The 25,499-nt window shown below is 48.2% G+C and overlaps 1 protein-coding gene across 1 annotated transcript; it reads left to right on the top strand.

The window, feature by feature from the left end:
* Positions 1–264: 264 nt before the first annotated feature.
* On the top strand, positions 265–25,499 carry LOC146181268 (piwi-like protein 1). The gene is made up of 6 exons (XM_084575750.1): positions 265–632; positions 3,757–4,650; positions 5,905–6,045; positions 10,273–10,845; positions 13,987–14,370; positions 25,041–25,499. The coding sequence occupies exons 1-6, from the start codon at positions 279–281 to the stop codon at positions 25,497–25,499; spliced, it is 2,805 nt and encodes a 934-aa protein (XP_084431876.1). The 5' UTR covers positions 265–278.

Raw genomic sequence — 25,499 nt, 5'->3', positions numbered from 1 at the left:
CACGCTTTAAGATCGCGTTATTTTTCCAAGTCTCACGTCAGGCGCTCGTGTGTCTTGTAGTTGCTTCAACCCTTTCTGCATCTATTTCAGAAGTGACGATAATCTTTCCTTACCGTAGGTCTCCGGTTGCGCACTCCTCCCGGTCTGTGATTTGACGTCGTCTCTCGAGTTTGTGGAGACGTCGAGAAGAGGACCGAAGCGTCACCGTTGATCGTGGACCTGTCCTCGCCGTTGACCTGTCCCTCCTCTCAGACCTTTACCAAGTGTCCTGAAAAGCGATGGACGGTGGAAGCGATCAACCGCTTTCGCCCACCGCCGGCCGCGCTCGGGGCCGTTCGCGTGGCAGAGTGCAGGATGTGGTCGCCCCATTCCAACCCGGGACTTATTACGTCACCGCTTTACCACTGTCGATGGCTGAGTACGTTCACGCTGCGGAGCAGCTGGCTGTTCCGATGATGCCTGACCTGGTGATGCCCTCTGTGGCACTTTCGCCGGTTCCTTCGATGGCGACGTCCTTCTCCAACGTAGACAGCGTACCAGACTTGGCGGCGTCCATCGACAAGATGGCCATCGGTGACGGGGCGCACCACCACAGCATGGCGGCGAAAGCCCCTCTTGCTGCGGTGCAACCGGTAAGATAAGTGCACGGTTTCGCACGGCATTTCTAGGGTACGCGGAGGACAAGTTGAAGTTCTTCGGCGTATGAGGCATAATACATTGTAAGGACGAACAATGCCATTGCCGAGTTTAAATGGAAGCGAAATGCAAAAGGAGGCCGTGTGCCATGATCTCGGCGCGTAATAAAGATCGCCAGGTGATCGAAATTCTTCTTCTTCTTCTTCTTCTTCTTCTCCCTCGTTGTAATGGCACATACCCACAGTGGGGGATTGGCCAGAATTCGTTGTAGGTGACATAATATTTTTGATAATGTCGATTTGACTATATGATACAGATAACCTAATACTTAGGAGCTAGTGTTGCTGAAATAACTTGAAATTTTGAGGCGATGTAATAGAAAGCAATGAAAAAAAAGGAATAAAATTGTAAATTACTAAAAATAATAATAATAAGAAAAAATACAATTCAGACAGCTCAGCGCTAACACACAAATCTTCCAGTAGCAATATTATAATTATGAAGTAATTCACACACCGGTTTTAGGGCATACCCTTTGACGGTTGCACCAAAGGAGAGGAGGACAGGAACTGTAAATGGCAATCCTAGGCGAGTAAGAGGTATTTCAAGATAATGTCTTCTCTGAGTAGCATACCTGTGGCAGGAGATGATGTAATGTTCCATTGTTTCCACGTCATTACATGACGCACAAAGATTCGACGGCGTGAATCCAGAGCGACATAAATAAAGATTGAGGGAAGGAATTCTACAACGCATGAGTGTCATGGAAACCTCACATTGCCTCGAGGTACAACATCGGACATTCCAATGGAAATTTAAATGGTTAAAATCCGTAGTCGCAAGGAGTGGCTCATGGCTCAAGGAGTTTAACGTTTGAAATCGTTCAAAACGGGATATATTTAGCAAGATAATATTGGGTACAACATCGGCAACAGACCCACTGAGAGCTGAATTTGCTAAATAATCCGCCATTGTATTATAAGCGATGCCGCAGTGTCCTGGAACCCACTGAAAACGTACCTCCTGTAAGTGTATCGGAAGGAAAAACATCGGGGTTTGTTTCAAAAGACGCATTTTCGGACTTTCTAATGCTGCTAAGACTGACAGGCAGTCAGAGAGTATGATTACGTGAGTAACATTACCGGGAACTTTTTGAAGGGCCAAACCAATTGCAAGCAATTCAGCAGTAAATATTGGTGTGTAATCAGGGATCCGTACAGAAAAACTCCAATCAAGTGCTTTGGAGTAAATCCCTATTGCTGCTTTTTCATTTCGTTGTGAGGCATCTGTGAAAATAGCTACGTGTCGTGGATATTGTAATAGATAATCTTCAAGGTGTCCCTTTATTACCGTGGTAGTCAAGTGTTTTGCATTAGACGGCAACGACTGGTCAAAGCACAGTGTTGAAGTAGCTTGAACATTGCCAACACGTCTTACTGACCTAAGCGAAACTGCAATTTTGGACAGCAAGGACTGAGTAAATACAAATTGTGGTTGCTTATATTGCGGCCAATGATAATCTAGAAACTGAGATTGGTGTGTAATAAAAATGGGAGAAGCCACTCCAGACAGAGATTCCAGTGGTCTTAAAAAGGTTCGCACAGTTAGCAGCTCAAATCGAGAGTTCAAGTCACGTACACGGGCCTCTAAATAGAGGACTGCATTTGAAACTGTTCTTGGCAACCCCAAACATAGTCGTAAAGCGCGCCTCTCCAGTAGCAACAAAGGTCGTAGTTTGTATTTAGGACTGCCCGAGAAAAGAACACAGCCGAACTCCAGAATTGGTCTCGAATAAGTTTTATAGAGAAACAAAAGGGTATCTCTACGCATACCGAATTTCTTATGGCTAATTCGAATCAGGCGACCAAGGGCTCGCTCACCTTTCAGGCAATTACTTTTGATATGAGGCCGCCAGTCTAATTGGGAGTGGTATAATACACCCAAGTATTTTAAGGATTCAACCTGTGAGATTTGTGAACCTTATTCCTTAGCCCGCCATTACGAAACCTCTCTCTCTTCTTCCACCTTCCTCACCTACGGCTCTGCTCAGTGGCCACCTAGGGGTTGTGATAGGTATTACGCCTTTCCTTTCCTATTAATTTACTTGTTACAAAACTAGTGGATTGCATTTTAAAGAGAAGTAACAGAGTACAAATCTGCCGAGGAATGATTGGCGGACATGCTTGTTGATTGTTAGCAAGGACTTACAGTCTGTGGAGAAACTATGTTCGAGGACCTTTTTTGCTCTATTACGAGTGCCTTGCGGTGCGAGATGTCCTGGGCAATTTTGCAGGTAGCGCCGCAGAAGTATTCGCAGAAGGCAGCGCTCACAAGATAAGGTATTGAACATGCAGTGCTGGTCAAGCGTAAACCAGGCATGTGGAGGTAGAAAACAGCAAATGCAATTAAAGGCGTTCAGCATGCAGTGCTGATCAGGCGTAGAAGGGGCCGGCTTGTGGGCCATACTACGGGCTCGTTACAGCTTACTTCAAAATAAATTTGATCATCGAATTGCGGGGCCAAATTTCGTATAATACATATGTAGAAATTCGTGAAAATAATTTTAAGGTCGGTTCTATAGCAAGCTTTCGCAGCGCGTCACCGCAATACTCATCGCAGCAGGGCTAAGCGCAATAAATGGTGGAGCAGCGCTTCACTACGATAGTTTCACTACGCAAGGTAAAGCCAAGGTTACCGTGGGCCTCCGATGACCGTGAAACAGCTTCAAGGTGAAGTTAAAACTTAAACCACAAACACTTCGGGCAGCTATGTTCCCACCAAGGTCGTCATGCTCAAAGATCAAAGGTTAAGATCAAGGTCAAAGGTCAACTGACGTGGGATGTAGCTTAACGCGTGAGCAGCTCTGTGGCGGGACATGATCGCTGACGGCAACGTCGAGTATTATAGAGGCGCGCCGCCCGTCCCGGCCGGAGCTGTAGCTTCAAACTACGTTTAACTGAAGCTAAATCACAGCTTTTTTTCCGTTTTACAAAAGGATTTGAGGCGAGTTACTGCAGTGTGAGTGAACTTCTTATGACATGACGGTAAGAGTGTATTTTTGGTATAGGTTAAGTTTATAGCACAGTGTGAAAGATTTCTTTCTGCATTTCCGTACCACAGTTCGCGTGCGGAGGCGACCTGCTGCCTGTCGGATCAGGCTTCGGCGACGCAGCCGGAGCATGCAGCCAGCCGCCCGTCCAACCGTCTGGCGGCCCCCCAGCCGCAGCGTCTCGTCGTCGCCGTGATGAGTTCGTAATGGTTCAGACGCGGCCGTTGCACATTTCAGACAAGAGAGGCACTTCGGGATGTCCCATCAAAATTGCAGCCAACTACTTTCGGCTGGTGTCAATGCCCCAGTGCTGCGTCCAACAGTACCACCTGGACTTCACGCCGATGGTGGAGTCCAGTCACATGCGGCGCGAACTTCTAAAGTCGCACGTAGACATGTTCGACAAGTGCCTCGTCTTCGACGGCATGTCCGACTTGAAGACGCCCAAGCGGCTGCCCCTAGGCATCACGGAGGTGTTCTCGGAGCGTCGCACTGACGGTGCAATGGTCTGCATCCGCATCAAGTGGGTCCAGGAGCTGGCCCCAACCAACCCGGACCTGCTGCGGCTGTTCAACACGCAGATGCGGCGCAACCTGGAGAAGCTGAACTTCGTGCAGATCAACCGGCACTTCTTCGACAAATTCGCCGTGTCGTCCATTCCGCAGCACGGTCTCGAGCTGTGGCAGGGGCTGGTCACAGCCATTGGTCAGCACGAGTCGGGCGTCATGATGGTCGCGGACACGGTGCACAAGGTTCTGCGCCGTGACAGCGTCTTGGACCTTATGGCGCAGCTGTCGGGAGGAACGAACTACAAGGACGTGGTGATGCGCAAGGTGGCGGGTTGCATCGTCATGACGCCCTACAACAACAAGACGTATAGGGTGGACGACATAGACTGGGACAAGAACCCCAGAAGCACCTTCGAGACCAAGGAGGGGCCCATTAGTTTCGGCGAATACTACTGGGTGGGTACGCTACGTTACGGCTTGTTTGAAAAATGACCAGCAGCAAAGAAGATATAACTTGTGCCAATTTATCTCCAGCTGCTCTAATTATGTGCGCAGTACCAATTCGAAATATTTTAGTGCGAATTCACTATTTCACGAGGTCTAACCGGGCCTTCAAGATGTGCGTGACAGATTATGCGCCTTCCCTTTCCTGTAAGCCAACTACTATGAAAGAATTAGTAGGGTATCTAAAATAGTAGTGATGACGGTAACTAATATCAGGTACTAATAATAATCCATGATAATTAGTGGGGTAAAAAAATAAAACTGAACAAAAATAAAAAATAAAATAAAAATGAAATATTTAATAAAGAGGAATAAAAATGAAAATAAAAGTGAGGACCCAAAAAAGTTGAACAGTAAAAATTACAAAAACTTCGTGGTAGCGATAATACTTTCGCAGTCTTCCAAAGCAGGTTCTGCAGTGACCTCTTAATTTTAATGCGAAGAAACTATTTAACGAGATATAACCGGGCCTTCAGGACGTACGTGGCTTGATCTTGCGTTTGACCTTGCCAAACCAAGCAGCAACAGTTGACCCGTAATCAAGCGTCAACGAGGCCCAAAAGAGGCTACACAAATTCAGGTGGGGACGGATGCTGACCAAACTCCCCTCCGACACGCCTCGTGACGGGAGTCATTTTCGGACCAGCTCGTGTGGCACCAACAGTAACCCAGACCCGACGCGTTGTGACTGGTATCTTACTGCGCGGCTTGGCTACCTGCGTGGGCGCACCACGCAATTGCTACGGCATGTTAGACCATGCCAGGATGGCGAATAAGCCGGGTCCTTCTACTGCCTCGGCTGTAGAATCTCGCCGTGTCCAGCGGGCTTAGTTGGCACGGGAGAGAAGACGCTGTAAACGTGAACACGTCGCCTCATGCGTATATAACCTCGAGCGGGACCAAATCGAAACTTAGAGCAAAACAGAACATACCAACCAACAGCTGAACCGAATTAAACCGTGCTTTCACACGTTTCATTCGGTTCAACCTTAGTTAAAACCCTGCTAATTTTTTTTACATCTTCTCGCTGCTGGATCTGACTACATCACGCTTTCCTGCCATATATATTTTGTTTGTATGAAAAAAAAAACCATTCGTTACGTGTCACACAGCTTATTTAGTCTCCTCACAACCAAGTGTGTTGCGCGCATACGCGACAGGAATGTGCTGAGCTGTACCGGCCAATGTAACAAACGCCGCGTGCAGAAGCAGTATGGGAAGGCCCTCCGGGACATGGGTCAGCCACTGCTGGTGTGCCGCCCCAAGGATAGGGACCTGCGCGCTGGGCGCACGCAGTACATCTACCTGGTGCCCGAGCTGTGCGTCCTCACGGGACTCACCGACGAGGTGAGCTGGCTGCTTTTGACCTTTTTGGCTGTTATTGGGAGCTAAACAAATGGGCGAAGAGGGACTGCACTTACGTAACATATGCGATGACAGTTTGCTCTGGCATCATAGGGTGTTGGGAGCGGATGCTGGAGACGCCGCGGTATCACGCAGAAAGAAGCCGCACTGGCAATGTAGAGTAGACAGAGCTGAACAGAGCTTTTTGATCATACCGTTTGGAAAATTTCGATAGAAAATGTGACCAGCTTGTGTGCTTGTGAAGTGTGGCGCTCTCTACAAGCGGCCGTCATTGCCGTCATTGCTGCGGAAAATCGATCCGTTTATTTTGTTTTCCTTTCCCCCTTAGTTAAATTTATGACTTTTACGCCTAAGAATTTATACTAATGCACCTGCTCAGCTTAGTATATTTGTCAGGTGGTTTTGAATTTATCAACAATGCGATAATTTGCGACTTAGGTACAGTTTACTTTAACAGCGGGCTCCGCCACTATGCGTATGCATCTGAATTTTATAAATAAAACTTGCCGTTTTTGATACATGGTCTGTATGGGAAGTTTCGTTACTGGTAGATTTAAAGAGCTCTGGAGTTGAAGGGGTCGGCATTGTTCAGTTGCACACCTCACGACGCGTCACCTCGGTTCTTGCGCAACATGTAGCAAGCAAGCCTTGCTGCTGTTCCTAGAACCGCATGTAACATTTAAAGAGCCGGCTTCGGTGCTTGCTTTACCGCTATATAAAACATTCAGCAGGGGGCGGCAGAAAGTTAGGTGGGCGGACGAGGTTAAAAAGTTCGCAGGGGTCAAGTGGATGCAGCTAGCACAGAACCGGGTTAAGTGGAGAAATATGGGAGAGGCCTTCGTCCTGCAGTGGGTATAGTCAGGCTGTTGATGATGATGATGATGATGATGATGATGATGAAAACATTCACGGGTGGGATTGATTGGGGCTGTTTTTAAGAGTCCTCTTATGCTGGCTACGAGTCGCCTAAACAAAAACGCTTCGGACAATGGGCGGGGCAACCGGAACTCGGATGTCCCAGCTTTTTACCACGTGTGCTTCAGCCAGTGAGCAATCGATACCCTTGCCTCCGCGGTTAATCCGACTAAACAGATAATGGAGGCATTAAATAGAGATATACAAATAACGTTCTGTTGGGTCCCCAGCCGGTGTGGAATGCGTGAAAATAAAGGAGCCGACAAGGCTGCAGCATCTGCATCAAACTATGCGGGATCAATGGATATTAGCCACATTCCTCACGAAGTCTGCCGACTTTCCTCCGAGTGCAGACAAGATCAAATGGGGCATTTTGAATGAGATAAAGAACGTGATTATAAAATGCATGCTACCAAGCCTCTTTAATGGGAGACTGGAAAGAACAGCTCGAAAATCGCTTCGTTGAAGCGGCGCTGACAATGGTTAGCCCAGGCCACACTCGCCGAATGCGCTCGTATCTACTAACGTCCAACTCTCGTCCCCTATGCGATAAATGTGGGCAGCACGACTGTTGTATATGCACTGATCGAGTGCACCCGCTGTGAGAAGGAACGAACGCTTGTTTCCCACAACTGTACAAGCAGTGCATTCCGCATCTTCCGAAGCTCTTCCTTGTACCCGATACATTATTTTCTTTGGTAAGAACCCTTAACTTTTTAAAGAAAATTCATTTTGTACAATCCGTCTCTTTTAAGTGAATTGACGAGATCCCGTGATTTTATGCTGTCTGCACAGTGCGGTTTTATAAGCTTTACACAATGCAGGTATTTTTACAGGCGAGCCTTATGCCATAACCAGCTGGAAGCCTTGTACGTTAAGGTACAAGGTTTCTTGGCATAAACAAAAGGGCGTCGTAGCAGTGCACGATGAAAATTGCGCTATCTTGCTCATTGCAAACCGTTCAACTTCTTTGATTGTAAGCATGCTACATGTTTAGATTTCCGATTAAATTTCCTACCATTTATAGCGAACTTTCTTTTTTGACATTTGCAGCATTTACTGACGTTCTGCCATTTCACATAGTAACCATCCAATGTCGTTTTATTCAGCCTCAGATGCCCTAGCACCAATAAACAATATCAATCAATCAATCAATCAATCAATCAATCAATCAATCAATCAATCAATCAATCAATCAATCAATCAATCAATCAATCAATCAATCAATCAATCAATCAATCAATCAATCAATCAATCAATCAATCAATCAATCAATCAATCAATCAAGCCGTGGCGAGCTGCCTTTTATCTCTGAGGCGCGTCTTCACGCTAGCAGATGTAAGACCTGCATGCAAGGCGCATTTTTCGTTTATCGGGCTATGTCGCGTGGTCTTCGCTGTTACTTCTATTTGATTCCACTGCACCCTCGGCTGTGGCCCGGCAATAAGGGCGCTCCCTCCTGACCTGGACGACGAGGGTAGAGTCCAGGCCTCGTTTCGATGGCGGCGGAACTCAAAAGACGGCAAGAACTCCGCGGGATCTGAAATCAAATGTCCTCCATTACGATGTCTCTCGTTTTGCATGTGTCCTTTTGGAGCGTTACCCCTTTACAGCGATTACTGCACAGGCCGAGCGCCTACGCTATACTGACAGGAGTTTGCCTTTTAGCCTATATTTTCTGCTTTCATCACCACCAGTTCCTTCGATGCGAGTTGCGGACGCCACAGCTGCTCGAAGATATGGTTTTTAGCGCTGACAGACAATTGCACAGCAATTAAGACGCCAGGGCCCAGAGCGCTGTGTCATGGCAACTTTGTTCCTTTCGTTGCTTTTCTAGCTGCGCTAAACGCCATGCGCTGTAGTGCTCCAATAACTAACGTGTGCAAAAACTTGCTTGCGCGAAGACAGCAGGTTCTATTACTTCAGATTGCGCTTCGCATTGTATCAGTAATGCAGTGCGAACGTGTATATCTCGCGGAAGCAGCGAAAGCATAACGCTCTAAGCGTCAGTATACACCATAACAAAAATAGCATAATTACGTCTGTAATTACGATGACTACCATGAGTGTATGATGAGGAGGGCAGCACCATAAGCACTCATTTAGGCATTGCCATTTGGCTCGCTGTCTCTCATTTCGCGGACCCAGTCTCGAGGGTGCGTCCACCCGCGTCCCAACTTCTCCGCTAGTCCGCGGCCCTTTCGTGAGCCCACGTCCACCACGCGCAGTTTTAGCAACGACGCCACCGAGGCAGGGGGGGGGGGGGGCAGTGGTCGACTAGACTTTCCTTCAGCCTCTTAGCTGATAAGCGTTCACTTACGGAAACATTGGCGATACGAGATACGAGTATGCAGGTACCAGCTATGAGGTTCAACCATAGCAGACGTGGCGATTTCTTTAGTGGATCTATATCCCTTAACGAGGTGTTTGACTAACACATATGAGTAGGGCTCAGAGTGCTTGGGAATTTAAATAATATGGATATTTTTACGTCACTGCGTTAAAGGCAAAGTACCTTTTGAAATCACAGCAGTGGTTATGTCGGGTTACTAACCGGTCTTCAGATTGTCCAACGCCATACAAGACGTGGTCGAATTGGCGGCCACTGCTAACTGGGGGATGCAATTTCAGATGGGTGGGTGAGATGGGAATAGAACCTTCCAGGTCCCATGGATGAAGGGTCAGACACTCGCAACATTTAGGTCACGTCGGCACGTGGGCGAGGCTTTATGGATACATTCGAGTGGCCTTTAATTAACGGGGTATCTTTCTCCTGTGTATGTGCGAAAAAATAGAAACACGAATTGTAGAATTTAGTTAAGCGAATGACAAGGTAGATTTAGTCGAACGCGTAGAGGAGCTTAAGTTAGGGGCCATCAAATTCATCGCTTCTCATCCTCAAAGCGGAGCTTACCGTCCCCCCAGTTTTTACCTAAAGGTTCGATGACAAGGAGAAAGAGCGGCCATGATTTATTTCGCAAGCTTTCGGGAACGACCGGTTCCGGAACAACGCTGTGACCGGTTCTGTCGGACTAAAAAGGTGCCAGTTTAAGCCCGGTCGATTTCCACTTCGTGGATAGTGTTATTGCAGTTTCCAAGTGAACGCCTATGAAGTCTGCATTGCAACGTTTTTCCGTATACTTTACGTTGTTTTTCTTGCGATCGGTGCTCAAGCATGTCATTGCTATATAACGTGGAGCTTCTGGGTCAGAACCTAACTGTTTGAGGGTCTCTGGTGGGCGTACGGCAAACATACACGTGCTGGGGACGTTTTGTCATGTGGCGTACTTGCAGATGCGGGCCAATGTGGCCGTCATGCGGGACCTGGCCCAGCACACGCGCGTGGATCCTTCCAAGCGGGTGCGCAACCTGCTGCAGTTCATCGGGCGCATCAACGGTGAGGAGGCCATCCGTGAGGAGATGGAGAAGTGGGGTCTCGGCTTCGACGGCTCCCTCGTCACCATCGACGCTCGCGTTCTGCCGCAAGAGAAGGTGATGCAGGGCCCCAACACGTACCGCTACAGCGCGACCACGGCCGACTGGTCGCGCGACACGCGCGACCAGTTGCTACACGTGGCCGTGGGCATCGAGTCTTGGATTGTCATATGTCACCGGCGCGAGCAGCATAACGTGACGGAGTTTGTGCGGAACCTGATGACCGTGTGCCCGGCCATGGGTGTGGCCATCGGGCAGCCAGAGATGCTGCAGCTAGACGACGACAAGGCGGGCAACTACGTCCGCGCCCTGCACGAGCTGGGCGGTAGTGGAAACTACCAGCTGGCACTGGTGGTGGTACCCAACAACCGCAAGGACCGCTACGATCTCATAAAGAAGGAGGCCTGCGTCGTACTCGGACTGCACACTCAGGTGCGCATTTGATTTTTTTTTTCCGCCCGTCATTCCTCGAAATGTGGCTTAAACGTGTTGTAATAGAGGTATTGCACACTGAGCTGCTTGTGTGCAGGAACTGGTGTGGTGATTGTTTTCTCGACTCTCAACTTGTGCTACCGGCTTAATTTCGTTTTGCCTTCAAAAACACAGGGTGTCCATGCACTTTGCGGTGTTAGTGTACACTATGGTCCAATAGTGGGAAGCGCTCCATTATGGTGTCCCTCATGGTACGAGTCACTTTAGGACGTTAATAAAATGCCTACGTGGCAGAATGTGAAAGGTTTTAGGCGTCTGTTTGTCACATCGTTCGTTTCAAGTAAGTCTTGGGACCACCTTCTCAACAACATTTCTGCAGGAGAACGGTGTACCCCCAAGGGTGCATTTTAAGCACAACACTTTTTGTTGTAAAAATGAATACGATTAGCAAAGTAATGCAAAATTTCAAAATGTATTCACTCTATGCAGACGACCTTAAGATAGCCTATACATCGTCCAACATGTACACATATGAGAGACAGGTCCAATTAATAATAAATGAGGTAACAAAATGGACCCGTGATAATGGGTTTACATTTTCTCAGCATAAGACAGTGGCGGTTGTGTTCTCGCTCAAACGAGGCGCACAGCCCAACCCTACCCTGCACCTAAATGAAATCATATTGCCTGTAAACAATAACCACAAATTATTAGGCATTATTTTTGACAAAAAATCACTTTTCTTTCTCACATACAAGCAATAAAGAAAAAAGCCTCTATATCTCGACATATCCTGAAGATTCTTTCATGTAAATATTGGGGATAGGATAGGGCATGCCCTTTGCATATATATCGCTCTGTTGCGCGCTCCTCTTTGGTCTATGGAAGCATAGTTTATGTATAAGGTAGGCAATCGTGTTTAAATAAATTAGACCCAGTGCATAACTTAGGCCTCCACCTTGTTTGTGGTGCATACAGAACATCTCCTGTGGATAGCCTCTATGTGGAAACTAACGAGCCTGCACTGAGAGACAGACGAGCAAAACAACCTGCGTTATTCAATAGTAGCAACTTGCCCCTCCAGAGTCATTTTCTCAAATAAATCACTGTCGAGAAGGCCATTGATAATGCGGTTTGAAGATATGTGTTGTAAATTCCATATTCTGTCTTTGGAACTGTCTTTGGAAACTGTGTGAGTGAGGTCGCAGATTGTGGGACGATTGTATCATGGCGGTAGAGGGCTCATTTTAAACCAGCCAAAGGACGAGACACAGAGAAGAGAACAGGACCAGCCTTGTCCTGTTCTCTTCTTCCCTGTGTCTCGTCCTTTGGCTGGTTTAAAATGAGCCCTCTACCGCCATGGTACAATCTTCCCACAATCTGTGACCTCACTCACACAGTTTCCAAAGACGAAACCCCACAGCAGCATATTATTCAGAAACTCTTTAAACTGCAGATAGAATACAAAAGCTTCGCAGACATTTATACTGATCGAGAGAAAACAGCTGTGTACACGGGAAGTGCAGTTGTGCGAGGAGATTTTGAGGAAATAAGAATTCCATACTGTGAATCTATTTTCAGTGCTGAATTCCACGCCATTTTTGTTACCGTAGAGAAAATAATAAGAGAACGTTACAAAGAGTATTATTTACACAGACTCCCTAACAGTCCTCACTGCTCATAATCCCAGAAATGCAGCCGCTCCTTTACTCGGAGACATAATACACATTATAACAATATTTATTGCTCGAGGATGTAAGATAAAACTTTGCTGGGTCCCAAGTCACATGGACAATAAAGGCAACGAGAGAGCAGAAATTTGTGCTGATAAAGCCCGTGACAAGCAAATGTAGAGTACAAACATACCTTACAAAGATTGTATAAAACTTGTACAGCCTCGCCCACTTCCAGGTGTAACATGCTCACTGCTTTAAAAACGTCATTGCCTCCGGCCCGGCCAAGCAATAAAGATGCTTGGCAGGCCATGTGAAGCAGTTTGTTCGGGTCCCTGTGTGATTTTATCGATTTGCATCAATATATGCCTGCGTCGAACGCAATGTTGCATTGTAAGCAATGGCAGTGTTATAGCTAGAAGTGGATGACCCTATACATCGCAAACTAAAAGGAAAATGGCAGTATTCTTGGAATAGTGAAGTCGATAACAAACTGCACTTAGTAAAGACCATTTTGGGAGAATGGCTGTCCTGCCGGTATCGGGAACGTTTCATAGAAGCAATATTATGCCGCCTCTGCATTGGACACACACACACCTGACACATAATTTTCTGCTGACACAAAGAGACAGACCTCAATGCGAAACATTTGGAGAGAAATAACTTTTAACCACGTTTTATTCTCGTGCACAGGTCTCGAAACACTAAGAAAAAACATATTTCACCACATTTTACAAAGAACGCATACCTTTTCACCCAAAACTGATTTTAGGGGAAGATGGCCTTGTTGATTTGTCTTGTGTTTTCAGTTTTCCAGGGGAAGCAAATGTCTTACACAAATTGTAGAATAAATCAAGCATGCTTGAGTAAACAGAAATTAAAACTTCATGCTTGGCACATCCTTGCGTTAGCTGCTTACGCGCCATAAAAACCAACGCAACCCAAGTTACTAAAAGGAGACTTTGTAAACAAACTATAGTTTTAAACATCTATTTCCTCCTTTTTTCACAAAACAAATTAACTTTGCTCTTGGCGCATGATAGCCTTATGATAGGCTATAGGCTATAGGCTATGATAGGCATGATAGGCTTACCCATGCGGGTAAGCCTCCACAACATAGCTGGAGGAAAAATCGATTGGTGTGGGCCGCATATTGGTGCAAAAAAGTATCTGAAGTTGCGTGGAGTCATGAAGCAGCGTTATTCAACACCTGTACTAAAATTGTGAACTGCGTTCACTACATCCTGGTAGCGGCGTGTGGAGCGCAACATGATACACATTGTCCATCACGCACTGTATACTCAGTAGCTTTGCGTGCTGTGCATGTCAGCTTGTTCATCTGGTTCCAAAATACATTAAAGAAGGCGTTAAACGCAATAAAGTTACAACCCATGGGCGCAGGGTAGTGCTAGTCGGTATTTAATGGCAGAGCGAATGAGGCTGGTCTTTGTTGTGGGTTTCTTCTCAGGTTGTTCTGGCGCGCACCATAGCCAACCGAAAGAACATCCGCTCGGTGGCCACCAAGGTGGCGGTGCAGCTCAATTGCAAGCTGGGCGGCGAGGCATGGTGCCTGGAGATTCCGCTTCTCAGCACCATGGTGATCGGCTACGACACGTACCACGACTCGAGCGCGCGCAACCGCTCCGCAGGCGCCTTCGTGGCCAGCATGAACAAGAGCCTGACGCGGTGGTACTCGCGCGTCTCCTTCCACGACACGCACCATGAACTGGGCAACTCGTTGGCCGCACTGCTGCGGGACGCACTGCGCAAGTACTCTCAGATCAACGAAGGAGCCTCGCCGGACCGCATCATCTTCTTCCGCGATGGCGTGTCTGACGGCCAGATCCAACAGGTACGTGCCCTTTATACGACGCCTCCTCGATGATCGCGCGCCATTCTATGCACACGTTTGTGGGTGTAAAGACATCGGTGAGGAACGTGTTTACAGACGAGTGTTATGAAATTGGGAACTTCGCCATTTTTCACGTTTTGGAGCAGTAATAATAGAATATTTAAGCCAATGGCATGCTTTAGTCATTTTCGCACCATCTTGCGTCAGCAAAACCAGACCGTGCGACCAGGTCGCGGTTCACATCGCGAACGCGCCTATGTGTATGCACGGCGGGAGAAGAAAAGTGTATTTCCGGAAACGAAATTCTTATTTTGGCTGTAGTGTGATTGGTGAGTCTTAAAACGAATCCAGGCGAAGTTTCATACATCGTAGGAACCTAATTATGTAATTTCAATCGTTTGAAACCCGTGTAGCGGACGACACGTGCGCCTGGCGGTGCGTCGTGGAGTTGTAAAATTTACCGGTAATGACATAGAATAGGGTGCTCGAGAGGCGTCCTCAACCAACACCACCTAGACTAGGCGGTGTTGCCTCAACTCGACCCCATTGTATGTGAATGGTCCTCGCGTGCAATGAAGAGCTTGAGGATGAAGCATGGCTTGCCGATGCTAGGTTGTCTAATTTCAGCCGCGATTACCGTGCCGGAAGAGTACGCAGACGTCGGGAGAACGAACGTGCGAGGTGTGCAAGCAACAAGACATGCGTGTGTGTTTCAGCAGTACGGAAACCATAGGGCAAAACAATCTGAAATCCGCTGGTTGAAGTGAACAACGTTCTCCCTTTCCTAAAGGATGCAAACCTCCTGAACAAAAAAAAAAGCTCAGTCCTCATTTAGAAAATAAACATAAACCTCGTTCCTGGTGCATGATAGCCTGGGTTGCTTATGCGCCAAAAAACCCAATCCAATGCAATCCATGTTGATGGTTGCCTTACGTTCGTCATGCTGTGAGTTCATACGATCGACGTTCAAGCCCATCATAAGACACGGATAAATCCCTGCCCACTAGCCGAGGTTTTTGTAAGAAGAAACTAGCCGCTATTATGCAACAACTATAGCGGCGAGAGCCTGATTTCGCCCGTTTCTGCGTCATTTCAGGCTCTTACTATAGGTCGCCTTTTCCAGTTTCACTTCGAGAAACGACGATTTTGTGAGCGATTGTTGAGACACTCGTTTCTGTAACGAACCCTGTATTTCACATTTAGTGGTCCCTCTTTATGTAGTACCAAAAATCTCTTTTTACGGGGCGAAACATTTCTTTACAGATGTAGACCTTTAAGAGAAAGACGACATTATGGCTCCCCATCTGAACTGCGCGTATGCGGCCGTGGTCTTGTTTCCAACGCGGTCGCTCGTCATCTGAGCGCTTCAGTCTCCTTACACAGGACACATCGGTTCTTGCGTGACAATGAGTCCGCACCATTGACTTGCGCTTAAATTCAAAATGGCGCCTTTTAAAGAAGACAAATGCTGGTTGGTAGCGGTGTCGATGCCTACGCTCATTTTTGTGTTGCGTTGGAAATAACTTCGACTGAAAAAAGGGCACCTGCAATATTGTCGCCATGAATTTGAGTCGAAAACGCTTTAGCTTCATGGAATTGGAATTATCGGACGCCAACATGTACCCTTTTTAAAAATATACATCACCAAGGGTTTGCTTCTGAGCCCTCTCAAGGAATTCCTGGAAGTACTCGTATGCCTAGAGAAACATGAGGACGAGAGTTTTCTTTCCCTGTGAGATTTCGGACGCTGCAGTTATGCGAAAAGTGCTGCACATTGTTATGGTAAGCAGTCTGAGACGATGAAGATGTGCTATTTTGGAGAATGACGACGCTGAATCTTGGCTCTATTTGTCCTACGATTGTGCCGCTGACGATGAGCTGTTGAGACTACGTCGGATTGTGCCTCGTAAGATTTTGATGGAGAGAGCCGGGTAGGACATCAGTACCACAATCTGAATCTCCGTAGCGGCCGGCAGCTGGGTGCTAGCACTGTGCTCTCCGACGGAACCCTACCTACAGCGGCACAATAAGCGCCCACCATCGTCGTGGCACAGCCTCATAATCTGAGAATCTTTTACGGCAATGATGATGTCGACATTGAAGACCGGATCACTATGCACGAGCGCGTCGGTAAGCATAGCAGATGTGATGTGACCCTGATTGTTGCGAACGTCATATTCTACCTTGCGGCTCCGGCGCGCGTCTGGTTCGAGACGAACAAAGATCTGTCATCCTGGAATATGTGCAAAGAGAAGCTCCAGGGTCTCTTTGGGAAGCCGATCGAGCGCAAGCCCGGCGCTAAGAAGGACGTAGCGTCGCGAGCACAGTCGTCAACCGAATCATACCTTTCGTACATCACAAGACATTTTAGGTCTTTGCCGCAAACTGGCCAGCACCATGTCCGAGTCCCACAAGGTTGACCCCATCCTGAAAGGAATTGCTTAAGACGCTTTTAACCCCCATTTTTGTAAAGATTGTACGACAGTCGCTTCCGTCCTCGAAGTATGCAGGGGGCTTGAGCATAGCAAAACTCTGTCGTATTGCGTCCCACTTCGACCGCTTGCCAAACACAGCTGCTACGCCTTCGTACGAAGGTCTGCCAACACTGTATCAGCCGTCTCTTCTGGAAACGTAACCAGGATCCTTCGCAGAGGATTGGAGGCTATGAGTCCTGTTGCATTCACCCCATAGCCTGCGAGCGCTACTACAGCCCTGATCCAAACGAACTTGTGCCTCAACTCTGGTCAGCAGTCCGCAAAGCCTTCTTTCCAACCCACCATTCCAGTGGTAGCTTCTGCGGTTCCTACTGCTCATTTCCCAATGCAATACTACTACCGCTACCGCAACCAAGAAGAATGGCAAACCGCGGACAACGGACCCATCTGCTTCAACTGCTCACGTGTCGGCCTCATTTCTCGTCCTTAACGCAGCTGCTGGGTTCCGCCATCTCGACCTCGCTATTGATCACCGCGCCGGGTACGGACCACACCCAACCTCTATGTGACACGCACTCTCGTGACTAGCTCGCCCGCCCCGCCCATGTCCAACCGCTCACCATCTTCGCAGACCCGGTGACCCGCTCGCCTCAACCTCGCCGTTCATCATCCCCCACCTCTCTGGTTCTCGTCCGGAAAACTGACCGATGCAGCTCCCGGAGGTGATGCATTGACCACCCGGCCCGAACATCCTCTGCTGACCCTCGCTCATCGCCGCAACCTTCTACATATCTGTGTGGATGATGTCCCTGTCACTATCCTAATTGACACTGGTTCTGAAATTTCCGTCCTCAGGTCTTGGTTTCTCCGCCGTCTTGTCATACCCGCCGCTTCATCAGCCGTTCGTGTCGCCGATGGAAGTGTCGCTGCCGTCGTGGTACTGTGCTCTGCGCAGGTGAAGATTTGCAGTAGCACTACCTCTGTGCTCTTCACTGTCATCGACCGCTTCCCTCATTACGTGATTATCGGCATCGTCTTTTTAGTGGCCCATTCTGCCCTAATTGGTTGATCAACTGGTCTTCTTCGCTTAGACCTGCCTTTCTGCCCCGAAAGCACAGATGCCAAGCCCCGTGTCCGATCAATCGAGTGTTTTCGTCTACCGCCCGAAGCTGCCATCTGTGCCTTTCCTTATGATACATACCTGTCACTTGCCCGATCACTGACGTTTTACACTGTAACGTCATCCTCCCTCACACCATCGTGATTGTCATGAGTAACCGCACCTGTTTTCGCGTCCTTAATTTCAGCCGCTGCGTCCACGTTTTACCCCATTGCATTGCAGTCGCTGACCAGTATCCCTTGGCTGACTGCGAGGTTGCTGCACTCACCCCTGTGACTCCGTCTGGGCCCCTCGTGGCTACTCGTTTTCAACTTTTTTTTTCTCCCATTATAGCAACGGGTTTGACACCTGATCAAGCCAGTGCTCTCTCGGACCTTTTGTTCTCGTACAGTGACATATTTGTTTTTGGGGACCAACCTTTGGGCCAGACATCTATCGTTACCCATCGCATTAATATAAGTACCAACACGGCCCCTCTCGAGTGATTGCCTACGCCAGCCGCCTGCTATCTCGGTCTGAGTGCAACGACTTCATTACAGAGCGCGAATGCCTCGTACTTGTTTGGAAGTTGACCAAATTCCGCCCTTGTAATCGCAAGGCTCCGCGACCTAAGTGGTCCTGTAGGTCCTAAAGTGAGGACAGCCAACAGAAGGCATGATTGTCCGTGGCGCATAATGGCCTTAGTTGCCTATGTGCCAAAAGACCCAACACAACACTCTTTATTTGTTTGGGAGGCCCTACAGCGTAGTGACGGAAGCTCGTGTTTGGCGCAAGATGGCCTTAGTTGCCTATGTGCCAGAAGACCCAACACAACACCCTTTATTTGTTTGGGAGGCCCTACAGCGTAGTGACGGAAGCTCGCGTTTGGCGCATGATGGCCTTAGTTGCCTATGTGCCAAAAGACCCAACACTCATTATTTGTTTGGGAGGCCCTACAGCGTAGTGACGGACCATCATGCCTTGTGTTGGCTGTCCTCATTTTAGGACCTACAGGCCACTTAGGTCGCGGGGCCTTGCGATAACAAAAGTAGATGTTTACTCTTGCGTACAAGTTCGGCCGCTTACATCAACGCCGAATGCTTGTCCCACCATTCCGCCGATCCTCCTGAATATCCTGACCATACTGCCGAAGACTGCGTTTTGTCCATCTCTGACTTCTTCCACATCGGCATCGAACACAGTACTTTTCCTTCCTTGCGCCCCATTATTGATCACCTGTGCAACGAGAGCTCCAATCCGTCTGTTGGTATGTTTGTGCTGCGTAACGAGACATACAGATCAATATGCGCCCAGATGTTGTAGAGTTTTCGCTTGTCGTTCTGATTCATCTGCGTTCTACTTACTGTTCTTGCGCATCTTCATGACACGCTTACAGCAGGGCACTTGGGCGTCTCACACATGTAGCGACAATTTCACTTTTCTAATGATCTGGACGTTACTGCTCTGTTCGTTGCTCTTTCGCCGCTTGCGAGTTATTCCAGAATCCAAGGACACCGTCTCTTCAGCCTAGTGGGCCCCTTAACTACTCGCAACGACTGAGCCGTTTTTTTGTGTTGGTCTAGACCTGCTTGGGCCATTTCCCACATCGATTTTCGGGAACAACTGGATTGTTATGGCGGCCGATTATGCCACCCATTATGCCAGAACCAGAGCTATTCCCACCAGTTGTGCCCCCCACGTTGCAGACTTTCTTCATGACGTCATCTTGCTTCATGGCGCTCCTCGTCATTTTCTCATCAATCGTGGTCGCTAGTGCCTTTCCCATGTTGGTCATGACCTTCTCCGCTCATGATCTACCCGTCACAAGTTCACAACGGCCTACCATCCACAAGCGAACGGTCTTACTGAGCGCATTTAATCGCACACAGACCGACATTCTGCCGATGTATGTTTCCGACCATCATCGTGACTGGGACGTCTCTTTACCTTACATAACTTTCGCCATAACTCCTCACACCACGATACCGCTGGATACTTTCACTTCTATCTTCTTTTTGGCCGCGACCCTGTACTTTCCTTCGACACCTTACTGCCTCTTGACGATTCCTCCTGCAGTTATGTCTCTGGTGACATCGCCCGCGCTGATGCCTACCGCCATATTGCTCGGGACCGGCTTGGCGTGTCTCAGCGCTCTCAAAAGCACCGTTACGACATTCAGTACCGTGAGGCCCACTATCCTCTTGGCTCCCTCGTCTTCCTCTGGCGCCAGGCTCGACGTGTGAGACACGCGCGAGGAACTGCTGCCTCGTTGCGTATGCCTCTACCGCGTCTTGGGGCAATTCACTGACGTCACCTACGAGATAATGCCTCTGCACCCCAAGTCTCTTTCCACAACCCCTCACACAGAAGTCGTCCATGTCACCCGTCTTAAAGCCTATAATTCGCGTTCACCTCTTTGGTATACGCACCGAGACTATACTTCTCCCGTGGGGGGCATTGTTACGGTACGCAGTCTGAGACGACGATGTGCTGGTGTTGTGGAGAACGACGACCCTGAAGCTTGGCTCTGTCCTACGAGTGTGTCGTGGACGCTGAACATTTGCGACTACGTCGCAATGTGCCCCGAAACAATATTCTTGCAGACTGTATATGTTCCCATGGAATGCGTTGCTGCTCCTTATTCACATCAGAAATATTCTACTTCGAGCTATAAGAACGTTGGGGCAGCTGATTGCAGAGAGAGACGGAGAGAGATGCAGTCTTCGGGGCATTTTTTCATAGGCCCTTCTGCACAGTTAGTTGTAGAAAATTGGTTTGAATAAGTGATGGGGTGATTCCTGACATTTTGGCACACGTGGCCTTACTGGCTCCGCCGCTGTAGATAGTTATTGATCTTTAAGGCGAAAACCTTTCCAGGCTCATCGGCTGTGGTAATTTTCGTCGAAAATCTTCGCACAAACTGACAATAACTAAAAAAATTGACCTGTCTCCACCGGGAGACGAATAACAATCCCTCCGATTTTCAGCCAATCGCTCAAGCCACAATGTCACGTCGGAATCTCCAGAAACAGATCGTAATTGTCCTCGTAAAGTGTGAGGATAACAGCAGCAATGATAAGGATAATGCAGTCAGTTACAGTGACGATAGTAGTGATGACGCGGCAAATTTAGTTAAGGATAAAGTATAGCAGCGATATAGATTATGATAGGGATGACAATGGTTATGCAGTCCTGTAAAGTGGCTTTCGCTATTTGCGCTCTTAAGCACACTTAAGCATAATTTTGTCTCACGTTCTTCTGGCATGGCAACTAACGGGCGCGATAGGAATCCTGATATCTCGGCGTGATGGTAAAACTTTAATCTCTTACAGATACAGGATAGCGACAACCTATCGCCCTAGATGACGGCCTGGAATCATTGTACTCGGGCGGCTCGTTCGGCCAGTCGGTGTAGACCTATCGGAATTTCATGGTCTGAGCTCAACAATAGAGACTCTCAAAATTCTCTTTGTCTCTTGATTTATATTTTCGATCTCTGGAAACTTCCATATCGTACGTACCAGATCGGTCTTATCCTGACAGTTGGCATCTATCTGAGAAGTGCTCCGGACACCGCTGGCTAAGAGCAGCTGGATTCAGAAAAGTCATTGTTTGTAAGCACCTCCCTATGCTTTCTTGGCTCTTGTTTAGTATGCTATCTGCCGGTGGATATTCTACCTTGTTTAGCCGATAGTTCTCAATGATCGCTTCATAGCTGTACAGCCTGTTCCTGCTCAGAGTGTACTGAGGGTCGGAGCCTATCCAGAAGATAAGACCGCGGGTAAGCTTATGAGCTCACTCAGTTTCCTGAAGCTGGGAGTGGGCTGTTGCCCATAATAGCCGAATTATTCTATCATCTTGACTTGTTTTCAGCATCCTTTTTGCCTGTGGAGAGACCCTTCCTTTTATAAAATTTCATATTGCGGTTTTTAAATCGATCACTTATAATTGTAGTAGCCATTGTCACTGCCATCGCATGGGCAATAGCAGCCTCTTCAGTCGTGACAGCTAAGCTCGTCCTGACCCACCCGCTTATTCTTGTTTTGTTCATCGCCTGTTACTACCGCAACCATAACATGCCTGTCCTTATGCTCGGCGGCCTCGACAATAGACCATGTCTTCTCTTCCTTGATACATCTTCCGCAGCATTTGAGCCATTTTCTTCCTTCTTTCCTGGTGATGCTCTGGATGCATGTTTTGTGGAAGCAAGTGGATTTTAGTCGTTTCCCGACTTACATTGGGGAATCCGTCTTTTGGTCCCATTGGCTTCCACATCGAATGCCTATATGACCTATATGACCAGCTGGAGTAACTAATTTCGACAATCTATTCTTTTTACGCGGAGCCACATCACACAGTCACACAGGTGTCGTTTTTTTTCATTTTGTCCCTGTAGGGTGTAGTGTGGCCTACATGTCGCCACATATCTAAAGCGGACAGTACTTTCGGCAGTAGTTATACCGTGATATATCCATTATCTAGACCCCGAAAATGGTTGTGCTCCAAGCGTTGCAGTGACAACAGATCTAGCGGAGAACGTTGGGTTTCGTCTAAAAAGAGCACTCTTATCCCAAAGCATGCCCGAAAAGCTGACCGAAACCGGACAACCTAGCAATTACGCGCTGTCTATAGCGCGATTTAATGGTTATGCGCCTCTGTCGACCAAGAACAGGTAGAGGGCCGTGAAGCATGACCTTTTTCATTGGTGAAGACGGCATCCGGACAGCTTCCCTCGATCCCTTTGCTGTCCTTTAAACAGCCTCCGTTTCCTTGCTGGGTCAGTCAATATTTTCCTCGTGATAGAGCGAACAGAGTCGTAATGGCGCACACGCACACACACACACACACACACACACACACACACACACACACACACACACACACACACACACACACACACACACACACACACACACACACACACACACACACACACACACACACACACACACACACACACACACACACACACACACACACACACACACACACACACACACACACACACACACACACACACGCGCACACGCACACGCACACGCACACGCACACGCACACGCACACGCACATGCACACACACGCACACGCACACGCGCGCGCGCACACACACACACACACACACACACACACACACACACACACACACACACACACACACACACACACACACACACACACACACACACACACACACACACACACACACACACACACACACACACACACACACACACACACACACACACACACACACACACACACACACACACACACGCGCGTACACACACACACACACACACGCACACACGCGCGTACACACGCACACACGCGCGTACACACACACACACGCGCGTACACACACACACGCGTACACACACACACGCGTACACACGCACACACGCACACACGCGCACACGCACACACGCGCACACACGCACACACGCGCACACACACCCACACGCACACACGCGCACACACGCACACACGCGCACACACACCCACACGCACACACACACACGCGTACACACGCACGCACGCGCGTACACACACGCACAATGCACGCACACACGCGCACACACGCGCACACACACCCACACGCATGCATGCACACGCACACACGTACACACACACACGCACAATACACGCACACATGCGCACCACACCCACACGCATGCATGCACACGCACACACGTACACACACACACACACGCACACACCGTTCCGAAGTTGAATGGTCGTTGCTGCCGAGGGAGAGCCGATGGGTCACCAAGACACTATTGGGAAAAGGTGGAATAAGCGCTTACTCGTGTCTGTTCTGTTTTCGTCCCTTGTCGTTCGCGCCGTCGGAATATGCATTCAAGTTAGTATAGTCTTCTCGGCTAGCTGGTAATTCGTAGCGAACAGAAAGCGCGCATGGAAACAAGGGCAGGTGAGGACTCACACACGCGCCAATCTGTATCCCCTATTGCCCAAGTTTTCCTGCGCGCTTTTTACGTTAACTGCGAATGATCTAGAACCGAATTAAAAGAAGGAAATGGTGGTGAGTCTGCCACTGGAGAAGGGGGATGGGGGTGAAATGTTGCGGCACGGAATGGCCAATGAAGGATAGAATTCCGGATCACGATTTTTAAGCGAAAGCGTTTCTAGGCTCATGATGATTGGTCCGCGAGATGTGTCGACGAGAATGTGCGAGTGACACGTACTGCCCCTTTCCTTTCTTGTAAACCATATAGAGCGCCTTTCAACTTCGATGCGTTTAACAGAACGCAATTGATTAGAAGTGACTAAAATGCTTAATGTGTAGTAATGTATAAAATGACTTATTGACTTGGAATAACTATTTATGGCTTGCAATGACTTCTGATGTACTAATGACTTCTAATGACCAATATGTCAACCACGCGTAATTTCGTCTCCTCAACGGTAGGGTTCCGCAACTTCTTACTCGCCACTGGTTGCCTTTCAGCTGGTCAAATGGCAATTGTTACCGAGAGGTGTGTCTTAACGCAACCTAATGGTGACATACAGTCACTAAAGGCAGCAAATGATTACGTTGAAAATAATTAAGTAGTGTTAACGTTGCCATGCTGTTGTCTCGTGGCTGTGTTCACGACTGTTTTTGTGGCTATTAATAATTAAAAACAGCACATGATGCAACCTAAAGGGGAACACCCCATAGGAAAGATATTGCTAGCTTATTTTAATGCTGCAATTTTGAAAAACAAATAAATTCAGAAAAAAGTTGCAAACACAGGATTCGAACAAATATTTTATTCGCCATGTGCTCAGGTTAGTAATGTTAATTCGTTACGTCACTGAGAGAACGGGTGCGGCAGGCTTTAAATGGGCTCTTATTCATTTTTACTACTAATTACTTGTAATGACAACTGTGTATAACAACTGCTAGCGGCTACGATTGATTAGAAATGACAAATTCTTGTATCGTGAATAAAATCGCTACTAATGTGTCTAACCACGACTTGTAACGACTGAAATTGGTTAGAAATGACTAAAGTGATTAGTAATGAGAAGTAATCAATAAAATGAGTATACTAATACTAGTACTATACTTTCGCATTCATTTCTTAAGATTTGCACTGACTATGGCTTCGGTTCATGTCCGCCGTGGCGCGCAGGTAAAAGAGTGGGAGATTGACCAGATCGTCGGCTGCCTACAGTCGGTCTTCCCAGGTGTGGACCTCAAGTTGGCGTTCATTGTGGTCACCAAGCGCATCTCGACGCGCTTCTTCGTGCCGAGCGCGACGGGCAGCGATGTGACAAATCCGCCGCCGGGCACCGTGGTCGACAGCGAAGTGACGCGCCCCGAGCGCTACGACTTTTTCCTGGTGTCTCAGAGTGTACGCCAGGGCACGGTGGCGCCCACGCACTACAACATCATACACGACACCACCGGCTTGAAACCAGATCACATGCAGCGCCTGGCCTACAAACTTACCCACTTGTATTTCAACTGGCCCGGCACAATCCGCGTGCCCGCTCCGTGCCAGTACGCCCACAAGCTGGCATTCCTCGCAGGACAGTCGCTGCACGGGGAACACAATGCCCGCCTCTCATCCACCCTCTTCTACCTCTGA

The sequence above is a fragment of the Amblyomma maculatum genome, chromosome 8 (assembly GCF_055883805.1).
Source record: "Amblyomma maculatum isolate TAMU_Amacu chromosome 8, ASM5588380v1, whole genome shotgun sequence".
Classification (NCBI taxonomy): domain Eukaryota; kingdom Metazoa; phylum Arthropoda; class Arachnida; order Ixodida; family Ixodidae; genus Amblyomma; species Amblyomma maculatum.
This window is presented reverse-complemented; position numbering and strand designations above follow the sequence as displayed.

Excerpts from the sequence above, each read along its gene's own strand:
- LOC146181268 (XM_084575750.1), top strand. The coding sequence starts at position 279 with ATGGACGGTGGAAGCGATCAACCGCTTTCGCCCACCGCCGGCCGCGCT. Across the intron at positions 6,046-10,272 it reads TCACGGGACTCACCGACGAG|ATGCGGGCCAATGTGGCCGT; the intron begins GTGAGCTGGCTG and ends GCGTACTTGCAG. Across the intron at positions 10,846-13,986 it reads TACTCGGACTGCACACTCAG|GTTGTTCTGGCGCGCACCAT; the intron begins GTGCGCATTTGA and ends GTTTCTTCTCAG.